Source organism: Cuculus canorus, chromosome 27 (genome assembly GCF_017976375.1).
Source record: "Cuculus canorus isolate bCucCan1 chromosome 27, bCucCan1.pri, whole genome shotgun sequence".
In the NCBI taxonomy this organism is placed as follows: Eukaryota; Metazoa; Chordata; class Aves; order Cuculiformes; family Cuculidae; genus Cuculus; species Cuculus canorus.
Window position 1 is genome coordinate 1,487,401 of NC_071427.1, and position 16,892 is coordinate 1,504,292.

Sequence of the window (16,892 nt, forward strand, 5' to 3'; positions counted from 1 at the left end):
AAATGAGAGAAACTGGGGAAAAATGTGGGAGACTGAGGGGAAAAATGAGGGAGAAAAAGGGAGAATGAAGAAGAGTGAGGGAAAACGAGGGAGAACAGGAGAAAGTTAGAGAAACTGAGGAGAAATGAGGGGAAATAGGGAGGCATTGCGGGAACATAAAAAACAGTGAGGGGAAAAATGAGGCAGAGGGAAAATGAGGGGGAGATGGAGGGAAAATGAGAAGGAATGAGAAGGATGATACAAGAAGTAGTTACTATTACAAATAGTGGAATAGCTTTGATTTAAACTAAAGTTTCATCTAATTCTATTTTTTTGCAAGTTAAGACAATATCCCTCTGAAAGCATGTTTTCTTTAAGTGTTTTTCTAGACACTGATCATTATTTGAAGATGATAACATCTTGTGTTCAGTTTGATCTGTGCTCAACAGATGTGCCTCCTGTAATTCCCTCTGTTTGCAGGGCAGGCAGAGCTGGAGCCAGCTCCAAATTAGCAGAGATTTGACTGTTCTGAAGTTCATAATAACATTAAAATGAGTCCCTGGAAAGTAACAGAATATGCGTAAGACTTCTGGGAAAATTTACACACATGCATTTCAGTGGGAAATCTCTTCTGTCCCAGCTCTTGCCTTGCTGCACACACTCGATGGAGATCACTGCCTCGTGTCACCCAGGCCTGAGAAAGGATGCTCCCTTCCTAAAACTCAAAAACGAGTCTTAAAAAGAGTTTATTTGCCAGCATTTTGGGTACCAGGAGAACAAGAACCGAGGGCGGGCTCGGCCCAGCCGCGCCACCCCAGGCCGTGTCCGCTGCACCGGGAGCTGCGGTTCCCCTTGTAGGAAAGGAACACACGGGCAGGATTCGGTGCCACCAGCAACGAGGAAGCCGAGGGAGGGTTGAGAGGGTCGGGATGGCGACCGACAAGGTGGAAGCAGAGGGCCTGGACACGCCGCAGGGAAAGAGCGCGGGGCGAAGGATGGGGGGGCCGCCTACCCCTTCCCCGCTTGACCCGGCGCGGCCCCGCCCCGGCCCCGCCCCCCCGGGCCCTCCCGCCGCCCATTGGCCGCGGCAGCCGCCATTCGCGGGGGGGCGGCGGCGGGCGGTGGCGCCCGGGCGGAAGCCCCGCCCCCTGGCGTGGCGCGGCGCGGCGATTGGCGGTGCGCGGGTGCCGCTCTGGCGGTGTCGGTTTCCGGTTCCGCGGGGCGGGCGCCGCGGGGGGGGGGGGGTGGCGGGGTTGCTGCCTGTGAGTGACACACAATGAGGCGAGCGGCGGGGCCGTGAGGGGCCGCGACCGAGAGAGGCGGCGGCGGCGGCAGCCGAGGCGGAGGTGGCGGGGAGGGGGGTGGGTGGGGAAAACGGAGAGCGGCTTCGCTCATAGAGGGGGGGAAGAGAGACCCCCCCTCGCCGACCGCCCAGCATAAACCGCCGCGGCGGGAGCGAGCGAGCGAGCGGGGCCCACGGCGCTGCGCCCAGCCATGGACAATCAGGTGAGAGGAGCGGCGGAACCCGCCCTGCCGCGGGGGTGGGGCCCCTCGGCGCCGCCCCCCACCCCTCCTGTGCGGGGGGTACGCGTGGGGAGAGGCCGGGACCCCCTTGCACCGAGAGGGGGGCTGGCGTGCCCCGGTCCTGGAGGGAAAGATGACCCCCCCTGGGTGTTGCTGCAGGGCATCGCCCTCTCTTTGGGGAGTCACGGATTATCCCGCACCCCCTTTTTGGAGGGTGGGGGGCGTTGCTCGTCTCTTTCGGGGGCGGCCGCGCTGCAGCCTCGCCCGCGGCGGGGAGGATGGAAGCAGCAGCGTTTCCCGCAAATTCCTGCCTGGGAAGGGGTGGTGCCGGCGTTGCTGCCCCCGTCAGCCGCCGTGCAAAGGGTTAATGCCACCGGGAGAGTTATTACCGCTGCGGGGAGGCGGTGGGAAGCCGCCTGTTGGCGGGAGGGCGGGCGGCTGCGGGGCTGCGGCAGGCGGGGATGGATGCTGGAAGTTTACCTGAGGTGATCTGGAGCGGGGCTTTTGTGTAAGAGGGCGGGTGAGCCGGTAACAGGTTACCTACCGGGCTGAGGTGCAGGCGGTGAGCCCCGCTATCCCTGGAATAATCAGCCAAAGGAGAGAGAATGGAAGCTGGTTATGGCTTTCAGGCAATTAGCACATCAAACAAAAAAGCAGAGCAGCCTTCAGAATGTTTATTGAGAAGTTGAAAAGCAGACTCCTTTGTAGTATTACAAATTGTTTGAATAGGATCCTGATTTCCCTTTGTTGAGAGACATGCTTGGGAAAAAAAAAAGACCCTCCATTTTCAGTGGAGCAACTTTGGATGTTTGTTATGTTAGGAGATCTTTCCAAATGTGTTTCAACTTCTGGCTTAATTCATAGCGATTGCTAATTGGACCGATATGTGAGGAGTGTAGCAAGTACAACTTTCACTCTCAGTTAAACAGCTCTCTTTCATGTTTAATTTTGTTCTCTTACACATAATCCCATCTGTTTCTCAGCTAGAATTTCTCAGCCGTTTGACTAGAAAGGCAGATTTTGTAGACCGACAATCATTTGCGCTTCTCTGGAGAGGGGTAGTAACTGGCAACAGTAGCACAATTTAAAGGGTAATTATGGAATCGATAATGTGAAGCTGCTGAACAGACTGGATCAGTTGATGTGAACGATTGCGTGAACGCTGTGGGATGTATCCCAGATGAAGCAGGCCTGCAGGCACCCTCCTGTGAGAGCTCAGGATTTAGGTAGATAGTCTCCACGTAACGCTCTTCTGCCCTAGGAGAAATCGCCATGCTTTGAGTGAAATACGTCTTGCCTTTTTTCTTATTCCTTAACACGACATGAGGGAACAGAAGGCTGTTCACCTTCATTTTTAGTGCAGGAGCGAGATGGATACAGAATGGGAAAAAATGGCCTGCCAAGAGAGCATGCAGAGGAAGGTAACCTAAAGGAATGCTATAGCAAAACAGATGAAGCAATTAATTAGACGAGTTTGTCTCTGAGTCGTAGAATTTATGTGTTGGACGGCAACTGAAAGTATCTTACTATCAAGATAATTGCCTAGAAGAGTCTGTAAGGCTTATAGCTGAGCTGAGAACTGTGCTGCAGTTTGGGAGGTCGAGCTTTGATGCCTGTTGACCTCCTGTGTGATCTTTTTACAAAGAAAAGAATCCCGGGATTGAGTGACTTATGCCTTCTTGGAGAGCATTAACCATCTCCTGGAACTCACATTCCCGTACAATGTCAGGTTGGATATGCAAAAGTATTTTTTGAGCGTTAATCGTTGTCACGCTCCTTGTTGGGAAAATGAGGATAATGCTTCTCCTAAACGTTTGTCTTGATCTTGGGAAGCTTGCTCTTTCCATGTTCATCATTTAACATCATGCCCTCAGGCTGCATCTGTGTCCACCTGTAATGTAGGTAATGACACACAATGTCGCCTTTTCCCTTGCTGGGAACTGCCAGAAAGAACAAGACTCTTATTTCCAAGTCCTGAGTGAAGAAGGGGATAAAGACTCAAAACTGCCTATTTGTTTTAAGTTTCCAGTTGCTGGATTTTGTTGGGCTGTGTTTGGAATTGCTGGGCTGCTGGTCTGGTTTATGTAATGCGTATACACAGCATTAGTGAGCAGTTGGATCCCTTTGGTGTTTTTCCCAGTCCCAAACCTTGCCCTAAGATTTGCTTTCTTTAACTTGTGTCTGTATCACATTTGACTTCCCTCTGCTACTTCTATTTAATTCGTTTTTTTCTGACTGTGAAGTCTGCAATAATATATGGGTCTTCACAATTAATTTAATCTGTTTTTTCAGACATTTAGTGGGATTTTTATGTGACACTGAATTCACCTTCTCAGTTGTTCCACGATTAAAGCGGGATTCAGGAGTGCACACCAGAATTGGGTCATTTTAGCATTGGATCCTGTGCAAGCATGCGCTACATTAGACTTGGTCTTTGAAAGTACATTAATAAAATACATTTAAAAAATACAAGGAGTGTTGTAGCTGTGTTCTAATGGATTGCATATCCCAGAGAATACAATAAAACTCCAATTCATCATCTAATTTTTCGTGTTTTAAGATTAATTTTCTGTCAGTTCTGTGAATTTTGTAAGCTGTGAACATCGAGTTCTGTCTCTGACACTTTCTAGAAATAAAGATTCCGCAATTAGGACTTTGCTGACAATTCAGTTGAGAAATGAGGCAGATAAACCTACTCCTCTTCTGAAGCTGCTTTCTCTGCAATGCTAATATTAGGGAGAAAATAGCTATGAAACGGTGCAAGGAGCTATTTTTATGATACCTTTTCTATTGACAATGCTGTAGTTCTCAGAATTAGACCAGTCTCTCTGTGGAGGCTGCTGAATTCCTCCCCTGCGGTGTTTGAGTGTCTTCTGGCTATGGGGCTTAGCATTATGCATAAAGTGAACTATTTCCTTTGCTTATGGTGTTACCTCTGTCCTAAAACAGTGCACGGTTCAAGTCAAACTGGAGCTGGGGCACCGAGCCCAACTGCGGAAAAAGCCAACCACTGAAGGGTTCACCCATGACTGGATGGTGTTTGTCCGTGGCCCAGAGCAGTGTGACATCCAGCATTTTGTGGAGAGGGTGGTCTTCCGGCTACATGAGAGCTTCCCAAAACCCAAGCGAGGTGAGTGTGTTTTTGGAGATGTGTTATTAGGTCTCCTTGATAGGAAAGATGTCAGACTGTTGCTTTCCAGTAAAACAACTCCTTAAAGAGGAGAAAAATGTACATTGTATGCATTTCAGCTTTAATCTCTCCTGTCTCTGTCTGAGGAAGGTCAGGGAAAATGGGACCTTTCTTCTGGTGAAAGGGCTGTAGGGGAAATGCTTTCTCCTCTTATTTAAGCATTAGTACATGAGGTTCCAAGAGCCTCAGTGACAGCATAGAATCATAGAATCATTTGGTTAGAAAAGACCATTGAGATTATTGAGTCCAACTATACCTGTCCACTACTAAACCAGATCCCTGAGCAGAAGTTAATTTGTGTTACAAAATGGGAAAGATGGGTTTGATTTGTTGATATTCGAAACACAGGCAGGATGCTCCATTATTGAGCTCATGTACATGCTGGAAAGGGGAGACTTTTTGCGTCAGTCATTAAGTAACTGTCAGGATTCTTCCAGTTCTGAGTTGCAGGTGTGTTTAAGCCAACAACAATGAACAGTGCCAAAGGGATAGTGGTCTTTTTGCCCCTGGCTGTATCTTCTTGTGTGCAAGCGCTCTGCAGTCAGCAAGGTTTGCGACAGCAAGCCAATTGTAGTGCTGTTTTCTGCTGGATCTGTTCGTCATTCTGACTGTGCAGCAACATCAACCTTGTTCTTTGCACAGGGCAGCAGGAACATGTGGTTGAGGTGGACAAGCAGGAATTGCCCTTTTCAGCAGCAGAAGAGACTTATATCTGCTTAAGATTGTGTAACTACATGTGCAGTGTTATTGTGTGATGTTACAAGGAATGCTGGCCGCTGAAGAGTGTTGCTGTAAATGACTTTGTAATATGTGTCCTTTGAAATATTCCTTTGGAAGCCGGCTGGCCGTGCAGGATGTCTGAGGCTGACCTCCTGCTGCCTTGGGTTTTGTGGGAGTCCACAGTGGAAAGTAACTCAGAGGTGCTGGGCTCATAAGGCTGTGAATTGAGTCTGTATGTTAATAATACCTCCTTCCAATTGGCATAGTAAAACTGATGTATGATAAGCAAGTGCAATACTGCGCTGAAAGCTGATTTATGGAATAGAAGTTACAGTCTGCCGTGCTACAGTTCTTGTCATCTGATGTAATTACTTTATTATAAACAGCTGTGTCGAGGTCGTTGATGGTCTGTGCTCTTTCGGCTGCCATCTCTGCCTCTAAAGAAACGGTTTTTCCCATCTCGAGGTCTCGCGTGCTTTCTTAGCTTGCTGATAATGCCGACTGCTTGTGTCCAGAGGGTCTGGGTTGTACAGAAGCGGTATGGCAGATGCATGTTGTTTCTACATTTCTTTGAAGGGTTTCTAGAGACGGCTCGCTCCTCCTTGAAGCAGATTCTGCGGATGAAGGTGTCTTGTGCTGCTGGCAGATTGTTCATGTAGTTGTTTTAATTTGTTAGAATAGAGCGACTAAGGAACAAAGGCTGCCTGGCAGAGTGTCTGAGGGTTCCTGCTGCTGTATTGGCACTGGGCTTTGGTTTGGGGCTTTTTCCCCTATATGATAGGGTTCTTGTATGCAATTCAAGTTCAGGCAAGTTTAGAGATTTTGATTATTTTTAGGTACTCTCTTTTTTCCCCAGCTGAATTTTGAGTGCTGCTTTCTAGCACCTTAATGATGGTAGAAGTGCTCAAAGCTGGGATAAGATATAAAATTATTTCCCTGCGTTAAGGGAAAATAATTTGTGTGCTTTTTAGGTTTGAGGTGCTGTTTCCTAATCATATTAATTACTTGGAGTTCTTTAGAGAAAGTAAAAAGGTTTGCACTGAATTCCTTTAATTACTTAATTGGCTTTATTTACATATAGTGTAGTGCCTAAATCATACCAAGTGCATCTGGTTTCCGACAGGGAGAATATCTGTGTTGGTCTCATTTCCTCTGGCAGCTGTTTTGTGTAGTTATGTCACAGCCAGGTAAATGATCCCAGAACCCTTAGAATCAGCTCTCGCTGTACTGAAATGCAGTGGGAGATGATTAACAGGGAGATACAACAGGTAGAGGGCTGGGGGAGCTGAGGCAGGAAGCACATGGATTAATTTCTTAGCAGCGATTAACTTTTGTAATCGCTGTTTCTGCAGTACGCAGAACGGTGACCTTAGCGGCAAACTGTTTCACCTTTCCCTGCTTCTGTGTATGTAAAACAAACAGCAGCATGTACCTGCCTGTCAGGTTTGTTGGGAGGTACGGATGCAGTGGCTTGTACTACGGCTGTTAGGTAACTATGAAAGTTGAGCATTGCAGGAGAGCATTGCAAGGAAAAAAGTCCGCTTGCATGGTATAGTGAGTGTTTTCGATTTGTAAATATTGTCATCAAAGTAAATGTTATCTTTCTGCACTGTTCCAATTCCTGCCTTTGGGGTCTTCCCCTTTTTTTTTGCAAAAGAGCTGTAACTGGCAATTTACATTCATAGAATCATGGAATGGTTTGGATTGGAAGGGACCTTAAAGCCTATCCAGTTCCAACCCCCTGCCATGGGCAGGGACACCTCCCACTGGATCAGGGGCTCCAAGCCCCATCCAACCTGGCCTTGAACACCTCCAGGGATGGGGCAGCCACCACTGCTCTGGGCAACCTGGGCCAGTGTCTCACCACCCTCATCGTAGAAGAATTTCTTCCTGATGTCTAATCTAAATCTTGCCCCTTCCAATTTAAAGCCATTCCCCTTTGTGCTATCACTCCAGACCCTTGTAAAAAGTTCCTCCCCAGCTTTCCTTGAGCCCCTTTGAGTACTGGAAGTTTCTCTAAGGTCTCCTGGAGCCTTCTCCCCTCCAGGCTGAACAACCCCAACTGTCTAAGCCTGTCCTTGTAGCAGAGATTCTCCATCCCTCAGATCATCTTTGTGACCTCCCCTGGACCTGTTCCAACAGTTCCATAATTTATGTTGAGGATTCCCAAACTGGACACAGGAGCCCAGGTGGGGTCTCACAAGAGCGGAGTAGAGGGGCAGAATCCCCTCTCTCGCCCTGCTGGCCACACTTCTTTTGCTGCAGCCCAGGACACAGTTGGCCTTCTGGGCTGCCAGTGCACAAATGTAATTGTATCTCTTGCGTACAAGAGTGGCCTGAGTGTTTTATGTTTCCTTTCTGTGGTAGGAGCTAAGAACAGATTTTAATATTCTTGTCTAAAGCCATGACCACCATCTTATTTCGGGTTTTTCCACAAGGGTCAGTGTTCTAAGGATGTCCTGAGTTGTCAGAGACCCATTCCTCATCTTGCAACTCCTTTTTGCGTCGGATTAAGTTGCATTATATTCAAAATTAACATTTCTCTGTTCTCTTTTCAGTGTGCAAGGAGCCCCCGTACAAGGTGGAGGAGTCTGGCTACGCCGGCTTCATTATGCCCATTGAAGTGCACTTCAAAAATAAGGTAAAATCTGATTTCTGGTCTTCTAATTGTTTTGAGCTGTGCCAGAACCCGAAACCGCCTAACAGAAAGACTCTAAATTATATGACTGTTTTATGTGTGTGTTTTTTATTAGTCTAATAAATAGAATTTAACTGGGAGCTGGAAGCTCCTGCCAGACTTCAAAAGACGGCTTTCGGCAGAAATGGGATTGTGTAGAAAGGTGATGTCAGGACAGTGCCATGGTCCCAGAGATTCGGAGCAGAGATGGTGCCGCTTGGAGCAACGTTCTCTAGCACAGAAAATGTGAAAGCAGTTTAAAATAATTTATGCAAATAGGAAAGTAAATAAAAATAAACCACTAATTTTATAAACATTTGTAAATGCTGTGTTGACTGTTAAGATAGTGAAAAGTCCATTTTTTTTTATTTGCAGTCTTATTAAATTAACTGTACAGGTATAAAATTTGTACGGGCCCAAGACAAAGATCTGCTTATATTGGACAGATAACACTGTGTTAAAAATAGTCATTCTGATTCAGTACTCTTCCAAAAAGAAAATACTAAATATTTAAAACCTTAAGATGTGTTGCCAACAGTATGAGTTAAAATTGGGGATTTATTGCATGCTGTAAGTTTTTACCACAGAGGTCACACATTACGTGACTTGGAGAAGGCGGTGAAAATAGGGATTTGGACACTTGTATTCATATGAATGCGGTTTCAGTTAAATTGTTTTGTTAGACGTGGATACTGAATCTTGCTGGGTTTGATTATTATTGAAGTAAATAAATTAAAAATCATAGAATCATTTGGTTGGAAAAGAGCTTTGAGATAATCAAGTCCAATTGTCCCTGACCACCACTAAACCAGATCCCTGAGCACCTCATCTGCCTGTCTTTTAAATCCCTCCAGAGATGGTGACTCCACCACTTCCCTGGGCAGACTCTGCCAGTGCCCGAGAACCCTTTCAGTGAAGAAATTTTTCCTAATATCCAGTCTAAACCTCCCCTGGTGCAGCTTGAGGACTTTTCCTCTTGTCCTATCACTTCTTTCTTTAGAGAAGAGACCGATACCTGTTTCACTGCAGCCTCCTTTCAGGGAGCTGCAGAGAGTGATGAGGTCTCCTCTCAGCTCCTTTTTTCCAGCCTAAACATCTCCAGCTCTGTTCCGCTTCTCTGGATGTGCTCCAGCCCCTCAGTGTCCTTCATGTACTGAGGGGCCCAAAACTGAATCCAGGATTTGAAGTATGGCCTCAGCAATGTTGAGTACAGGGCTACAATCTCTTCCCTGCTCCTGCTGACCACGCTGCTTCTGATACAGTCCAAGATGCCATTGGCCTTCTTGGCCACCTGGGCCACTGCTGACTCATACTCAGACACTGTCAACCAACACCCCCAGATACTTCTCTGCCATGCAGCTTTCCAACCACTCTTCCGTAAGCTTGGAGCACTGCGTTGGGGTTGTTGTGTCCCAAGCGCAGGACCCGGTACTTGGCCTTGTTGAACCTCATACTGTTGGTCACGGCCCATTGATTCAGCTGTTCAGATCCCCTGCTCAGATGTTCTGCTTATTATCACTAAGAGGGAATGCAGATAAACTAAGATTTGACCATTAGGCCAGATCAGTGTAATGCATGCTCTCACCTTCCCCTCAACCCTCCATCACTCTGGTTTTCCTGACAGTGCACCACATTTAACAACATAATGCGATTTAGCTCCCCAGCATCCTTCCCCCTGCACCTCCCACAGATGTATCTGTCGTTTCCTTCCCGTCCCAGTCTAGCACCACGTACTCTCCTGGCGGTGTCAGTTGTCAATAATTAATGGTTTAGTTTGGTTTTTTTGGCCTACCGCATTACTCTTACCCGGCTTTATGAGTCTGAGCAATAAGCCAAGTAATGAAACAGAACCACAATAAGACCGGTATTCTAAACCTGGAAACGTTTTCCCCACCACTTTCTTTTGAGCCAAAGGCTATGAAGAGAAATGGCTCTTAGAGGGCAGGGATGGAAGCTGTTGATAGAAGCAGCTATTTTGGCAAACACTGAAAATTATTACTTGAATGCAAAAAGCTAAAAAGCAGTTTGAGTTCTAGTGGCTTTGCTGACGTTTAGGGTGGAAATCAGGAAACTCTTCATCCAAACTGTGTTGGCTTCATTCAGGTTCCAAATCTGCCTTTACATCCCTGACCAGAACACGTCAGCTTCTTCACATTAGTTCTTGTAAGAGAATCTTGAATGTCTGTGATGGGTGAACCATGTCTCGTTTCTACTCTCACCTTTTATTCTGCCTTCCTTCTTTCACCTGGGCTTTCTCCTGCTTCCCTTTTCCCTGCAGCTCTCCAATGGCACTGTCTCTTACAAGCGCTCAGATCTTTCTTCCTCATTTCTGCCTCTCCTGTGTTTGTTTGTAGGTGCCCTTGTTTGCATTCCTCTGCTTTCTTCCTTTCCATCCCTTATATTTGTGTGCTTCTCGCAGAACGTGTAACTGGCAGCTTCCCTGAACACAGCTCGGGCTCACGCCCACCGGGGTCATCGCTCTCATTGTTTCTGTACACATGTGACTGCGTAGTTGTTCTTTCCAGCATCAGGAATTGGATGGCTTTTATAAAGAAGGGAAATAGGTGGTCTCTGTTCTCAGTGGAAACAATGGAAGTAGGCGCTAATTTAGGAGAAGGCAGTTTGGTTTTGGCATTTTGGTCTTCAGAAACATGAAGAATGAATAGGAGCACAGGTTTAGTTGCAGACTTGTTTTCAAAGCTACAGATCTTCAAAATGCTTGTCTTTGCCCTGTTTCTTGGATGCATGCGTCATGGAGCAGTTCTTTGCCATTTGTAAGCTGATTGACAGATTGGCTGATGGAGTTCCACGTAGCACTTCCAATTATGAAATGAGGGCAAGCAGTGGCTGAGGGAAAAACATGAAAACTTCTGCCTTCTGAGCATTTGAACAGAGCCAGGTTCCGGGGCTCAACCATGACCTGGAAATATGCAAGATATGCTGAGAGTGTTTGAGATTTGCTTTTACTGCTCAATAGTAATTTCTCCATCCTTATGTCGACAAATGTTATGTTCTCCGCACATGTGGAAGTTAAGGGTGGTGCTCAGGATAGACGGAAGCTTAGAAGCTGCCTGGTGATGTGAAGAATTTGGCTCCACTGACTGCTCTAGCCCAGTGATAGTGCCATCTTGAAATAGAAATATTACTTTCAGTAAGTGGAGCTGAAGGAAATGCAAGAGGTAAATACTTCTGTGAGGATAGAAATACCACGACAAAAGAGGAGCAAAGACTGGGATGTAGTAGGAATTAAGAAGATTAGGAAGGAGGAAGAGAAGTGGCAAAGGCTTAGAACAGAGCCCATTTTGTACTGCATTGGCGATCATGACTTTAAAGCACCCAGCCAATCACTGTGTGTTCCGTCTGATCTCTGGGAACCTGTTGACACTGGTGGGGAGCAGATATTTTCCTGACTTGAGGACAGCATCAGCCTCATCCCAGAATAAATCATTCCAAGCAGGTATTAGGGCTTGATTCTGAGATTGGGCAGAAAATGTTCTTGTAGGTGGCTGAGCAGGAGGAGCTGGGAGGCTCTTGCTGGCCATATGCTCCCTACGTCCTAGCACGTCTCCTCTCGTCTGAAACAAGAGTGGCAAAGATGTTAGGGTTTGTTTATGACTGCCTGTTCAGCTCTGTAAAAGTAGGAAGAGAAGGGGTTTAAAGAGGGAGGGAACTGATCTGTGGAGGCTGATCTTTGCCATGGTTGGCTGAAATTGGTTTTCCATGGTTTAAGCCTCCTTTCTTAGCGGTTTCCTTTCCCTGTTCTAATTTGTTATTCGGATGATAAATCGTGGTTGTCAGAGCCAGTCTGCCTTTTGCTTTGGCTGAAAAAGCGTGAGTCTCGTTGCTGCTGAGAAACAGTTTTACTAAGAATGACTTAAGAATGTTTTTAATGAACTTGCTCAGGGATTTTTTTAGATGAGGTTGCAGAAAGCTGCCCATTTACCCTTTGTGTTGGGGTACTCCACCAATTGTTGTTGTCTAGAGTAGGAGTGTTGGTGCTCTTGGCCCCGGAAGCTTTTGATGCCTTTGTCGAACATGTGGGGAGAGTATTAAAAAGGAGCAGAAGCCTATTCTTGCTCTTTCTGGACACAGCTGGACCATGTTGGCTTGTGTTTGTCCTACCTGTGCTGTAACTCTATTCCTCGTTACGTAGGCGCTTTCTCAGTCTTGTCATTTGAATTCCAGAATGTATCTTTGGAAAATCGCTGTGAGCCTGGGAAGGCTGTGTGTCTTGGGTTTTCTGGAGAGCTGAAGCAGCCAGTGCGGGCCCCAGGACTTACCCCCAGTCTCGTTTGCTGTTGGTGACCCTGCCAGAGCCTTTGCCTTCATACTGACCCTGCAGAACACATGGCAAGGCCTCAGCAGGTGGAGAGTCAGAGCTTTGGAGAGTGCAGTTGACTGATGACAGTGAATCATTTGGGAATGTTGGACTGAAAATGTTAGCGTGCTATTTTTGTTTTTTAATCCTTTGTGTTCCTTCCTGTAATGAATGAGGGCTGCTGTTAGTGGCTGCTGGTGCCTGAATCAATACAAATCGGGAACAATAAATGTGTTGCAGGTTTTCTACTGCTCTTTCCCTTCTCTCTCCCCCACTCAATTTCAGTCTTGAGAATTCTTCATGTCCTCATTGTTGTTTCCAAATCCATCTTCTATCCAGAGGCTGTAATACAGGTGTGGCTTTGGTACTCATCTGCCGTTACGTGTTTTGCATCCTAATCAACCTAGATCGGCCCCCGACAGAAGCTGCAGCTCCGGGGTACTGTAGAGCTTTGCTATTCTGATGTGAGGCCGGTGGTGTTAATGCAGCGTGAGTAAAGTGTTGTACTAAAGCCTGTTCAAAGATACTACCTCCCAGTTCCAGTGCTGGAGATAAAAGGCTTCCAGTGTTTACATAATGGATACATGGAAGTTGGGCTTTTTCTATCAGTGGAAAGGGAGATAAGCCAGGAAAGCAGAGAAATCACTTTCATTTTACTGGATAGCTTCAAAATAAACATGCATGTTTTAGCGTAGAGAAAAGAAAGCTCTGGGGAGACGTTAAAGCAGCCTTGCAGTACTGGAAAGGGCTACAGGAAATCTGGGAAGGTGCTCTTGGTCAGGGAGTGCAGGGATAGGACAAGGGGAACGGATTTCAGCTGCAAGAAGGGAGATTCAGATGAGATCTTAGGAAGAAATGTTTTGCTGTGAGGATGGGGAGGCCCTGGCCCAGGTTGCCCAGAGTGGTGGCTGCCCCAGGGTCTGCAGGGGTTTGAGGAAAGGAGGATTAGGTTTAGTCTATTAGTATTTATTTAGCATTGCTGCAGGTTGTGGAAGAGTAGAACTAGTCACATTGTCTGGCCTTTAAGCGGAAACATTTGTTGCTCATGTCTTGTAGGTGTGTTCTATATTGCCTTACTTACCAAGCCTACAGCACTTTCTGTTGTGCTGCTACTGAGTGGTGAATCCTTTTTACTTTTTTCCTGTCACAAATGAATACATATTGTCAGTTTAGCCATTCTTCCTTGAGCTGAATTTTCATGGCCAGACACCAGGCTGTGTGTGCATGTGCTCCCGCTAGCTGTTTGGTGTGGCACATGGATACAACTCCCTGGAAGGAAGTTGAAGTGAGGTGGGGCTTGATCTCTTCTTGGTAGCTAGTGACAGGACAAGGGGGAATGGCCTCTAGTTGTGCCAGGGGAGATTTAGGTTGGATATTAGGAGCAATTTCTTTACTGGAAGGGTTGTCAAGCATTGGAAGAGTCTACCCAGGGAAGAGGTTGAGTCACCATCCCTGGAGGTGCTTAAAAGACAAATAGATGTTGTACTTGGGGACACAGTCTGGTGGTGGACTTAGCAGGGCTGGATTGGTGGTTGGACTCGATGATCTTAAGGGTCTTTTCCGCAGAAACCATTCTTTGATTTTATGGATGGGCATCTCCATAAGCAGAATAGATTGCAGTGCCTGGCAAGGAAGTGCTGTCAAATGTGGTGGCTGTACTGGCCCTGCCAGCATTTTATCTTGTGTTTGTAAAAGCCAGTAGATTATTAAATGCTTGTCTTTGAGCAGTCAATGTATTTTCCTAATTTTTAAATGCAGTAGTAGGCTTTGGATGGGAGCGAGTTCCAAAATGCTGTTCTGTTATTACCCTGCAGAATCTCAGAAAAGATAAAGGGTTTTCACGGACTTGATAGCAGAGGTATCGTATGGCTGCTGGCTTTAAAAATGAATATTGGGCTATTCACTTTTAAATGTCCTGTCTGGAAGTGGAGTGGAAGACCAGTCGAACAGGTTGTACGAGCCTGGAAGGGAGTTTCATCTATGTTGTGAACCGGTTATGGATAAATGCCTCTGTCAGGCTGGATCTATGGTGAAAGGGAAGCAGCGTTAGATGTTATAGTTATTGAATAACCATCGCTCTGCTTCCTTGGTGTGCTAGATTTGTGTAGATAATTTTGGTTTATGGCTTTCTAAAAGTGATTTATGAGCTTTGTACACACGCTACCAGTGAAGTTCTTTTGATTTGTGTTTAAGTGGCGCAGGGCACACCCTGCCTTCAAAACAGGACCAGGAAATTTTAACAAAGGACTTTGAAAGATTCCTACTCTTGCGAAAAGTGCCAGAAGAACTTTAACCCATTACTTCAGAACTCGGAAGGAAAATAAAGTGACTCCAGCATTGGTAACCATGCAGTGGCAGTCAGAGCAGGCAGGAAGCTGGAAAACAGTAAAAATAAAGTGTAACTGCTCAGCTTTGGAGGTTGGAGGACGATTAGGGGATTTACTGGACAGTGGGAAATTTACAGCAGCTGCAAATAAAAGCTCAGCTCCAGCTTTGTGGTGCGCTCTCCTGGTTTACTTCTCTGGCATCTGAGGTTTGAGGGGTAGATATAAACTGGAAGATGGCTTGCTTAGAGATCCCATACCAGTTAACTGTTTCACACCCAAATTGACCGCTGTATTTTAATCTGAATAACCGCAATATCTACCAGTTAGAAATGGGTGTGATCCATCCTTTATTAAGCCTTTCTTGGAAGTACAGCTCTTTAAAATAAGATTGTGGTCACGGAGAGCAACAAAACATGCACAAAACCAAAGTCTCTCCTCTTTTCAATTTTACTTGTTGACATCAAGGGCCGAATATCCTAAGGTGGATTAATCTTGGAGTAAAGCCTGGCTTCCTGGTGTAACAGGGGGATGTGAAGTGGTGTTGCAGCATGAAAACAGCCTGCTTGGACCTCAGTTTGTAGGGTGATAAAGTGCCTGCCCTTTGTTGCAACTCCAAGCAGCAGGAGGTGTGGATCCCAATGTGTTATTTGGAAAAGCTTTGAAGTGTGGCACTGTGGTTTCCATGTGGCTTTCCATGTAAAGTTAAAGGATATGTATGTCGAGGCCAATTGAGAGAGATTTTCCTTGGCTTTCTTTGTTTTTTCCCTTCCTTCTCCTCCTCCCTGCACTCCTCCCCGGTTATTTGGAGGGAAGAACGTTTCAGGGGGGCCCAGATGGGTGAAGCTTTGGAGTGTCCTGAGCTGTAATCGTTAGCTGTCAGTAAGGGCAGTAAAGGGAAGAATGTTTATTTGCAGCTTTTTGCTTTGAGACTTTTGTACTCATTCTTTTAGGAGTGCTCTAATCTTAACTGTTCATGTGAGGGGGGGCGTTCCAATAGCCCCAGATGAATCAAAGGGGATTTTAATGGTCATGGTACTCGTCTGGGGCTTGGTTCCCAGGGCAGCCATGATCTCCGAGTTGGAGAAGAATCACATTGAAACACTGCTTTAATTTTGCAACAAAAAGTGGCAGTGGCAGCAGAGGTACGATAAATATTTGGGAGGTTTGATGATGCTTTTGAGCCCAGATAAAAATGGGCTGTCTAGGATAAAAGGGAGTTGAATCTGCTGCCCCTCTCCTGCTCTGAAAGCAAATGGGCAGATGACACAGCAGAGCTCTGATAACGATGGCGTAACAGCTTTGGGCTGAAGCCAGCTTTTTCTGGGGTATCCAAGATGAATTTATTCTGTGTCGTAAACTAGGAAAAGCATTTTAGAAACCATTCTTAGGCCACATTTGGATTTCTGTTCATCCTTCATTTAAGTTTATTAGACTTTGAGGGACCCTGTACAGCTGCTGGTTTAACTCCAGGGTAAGCACACACATGCAGAGCTCACTAATGATTCCATTAATGAGAACGGTCTGAGAAAAGAGGAAAATGACAAGGCAACGTATTTAACAAGTATTTTTTTTCTTCATCTGTTTTAGTAGACGTTGAATCCTTTTAAGTGTGCACAGATTCTTCAGGAGCGTTCCAAAAGAGGGCCTGAAGACCTTGTGTGGGTAGCGTGTTCTTGCCCATTAATGGCAGGCTCTTCTTTTGTGTGTGTCTGCTGAGATGTCTGCCCTCCCAGTTTGGGGAGTCAGGAGCCAAGACTCCGACTAACAGGCAGGCTGAAGGTGGTGATTTTGATGTAACACAGGGGTGGTTACCACACATTTCATTGTCAGAGGTACTGTTTGTACCAGAAACATCTTCTCTAGCGATGTTAGCACCCACTGAGCAAACAGCAGGAGTCAGTGTGGTCTGAAGCCGTTGGACATTTCTGCCTATTTTCAGCAAATCTAACGGCTCGGACTAGCAGCCTGCGGCATCTGTTCCCGTGCAATAATGCAGCTCCGCCAGGAAATCAAGCTGCTGGATAGGAATTGTGGAAAATACTGCTGTGCGGCTGCTTGATGTTGTGCGTTGAACGAGGCATGTGGGATGCATTCATGTAAATATTGAAAGGATTGGAGGGTTCGGTGTGGTTTGCAGGAGAGTCTCGCTTGCCACAT

At 46.3% G+C, this 16,892-nt stretch overlaps 1 protein-coding gene across 2 annotated transcripts in view; it reads left to right on the forward strand.

Annotated features, from left to right (window-relative positions):
- The first annotated feature begins 1,347 nt into the window (after positions 1-1,347).
- Positions 1,348-16,892, forward strand: part of MLLT1 (MLLT1 super elongation complex subunit) — a 35,505-nt gene continuing 19,960 nt past the window's right edge. For both annotated transcript variants that reach the window (XM_054050339.1, XM_054050338.1), the window contains exons 1-3: positions 1,348-1,485; positions 4,453-4,633; positions 7,972-8,054. In XM_054050339.1, the coding sequence (XP_053906314.1) occupies positions 1,474-1,485; positions 4,453-4,633; positions 7,972-8,054 (276 nt within the window). In that variant the 5' untranslated portion in view covers positions 1,348-1,473. The remainder of the gene's footprint in view (positions 1,486-4,452; positions 4,634-7,971; positions 8,055-16,892) is intronic.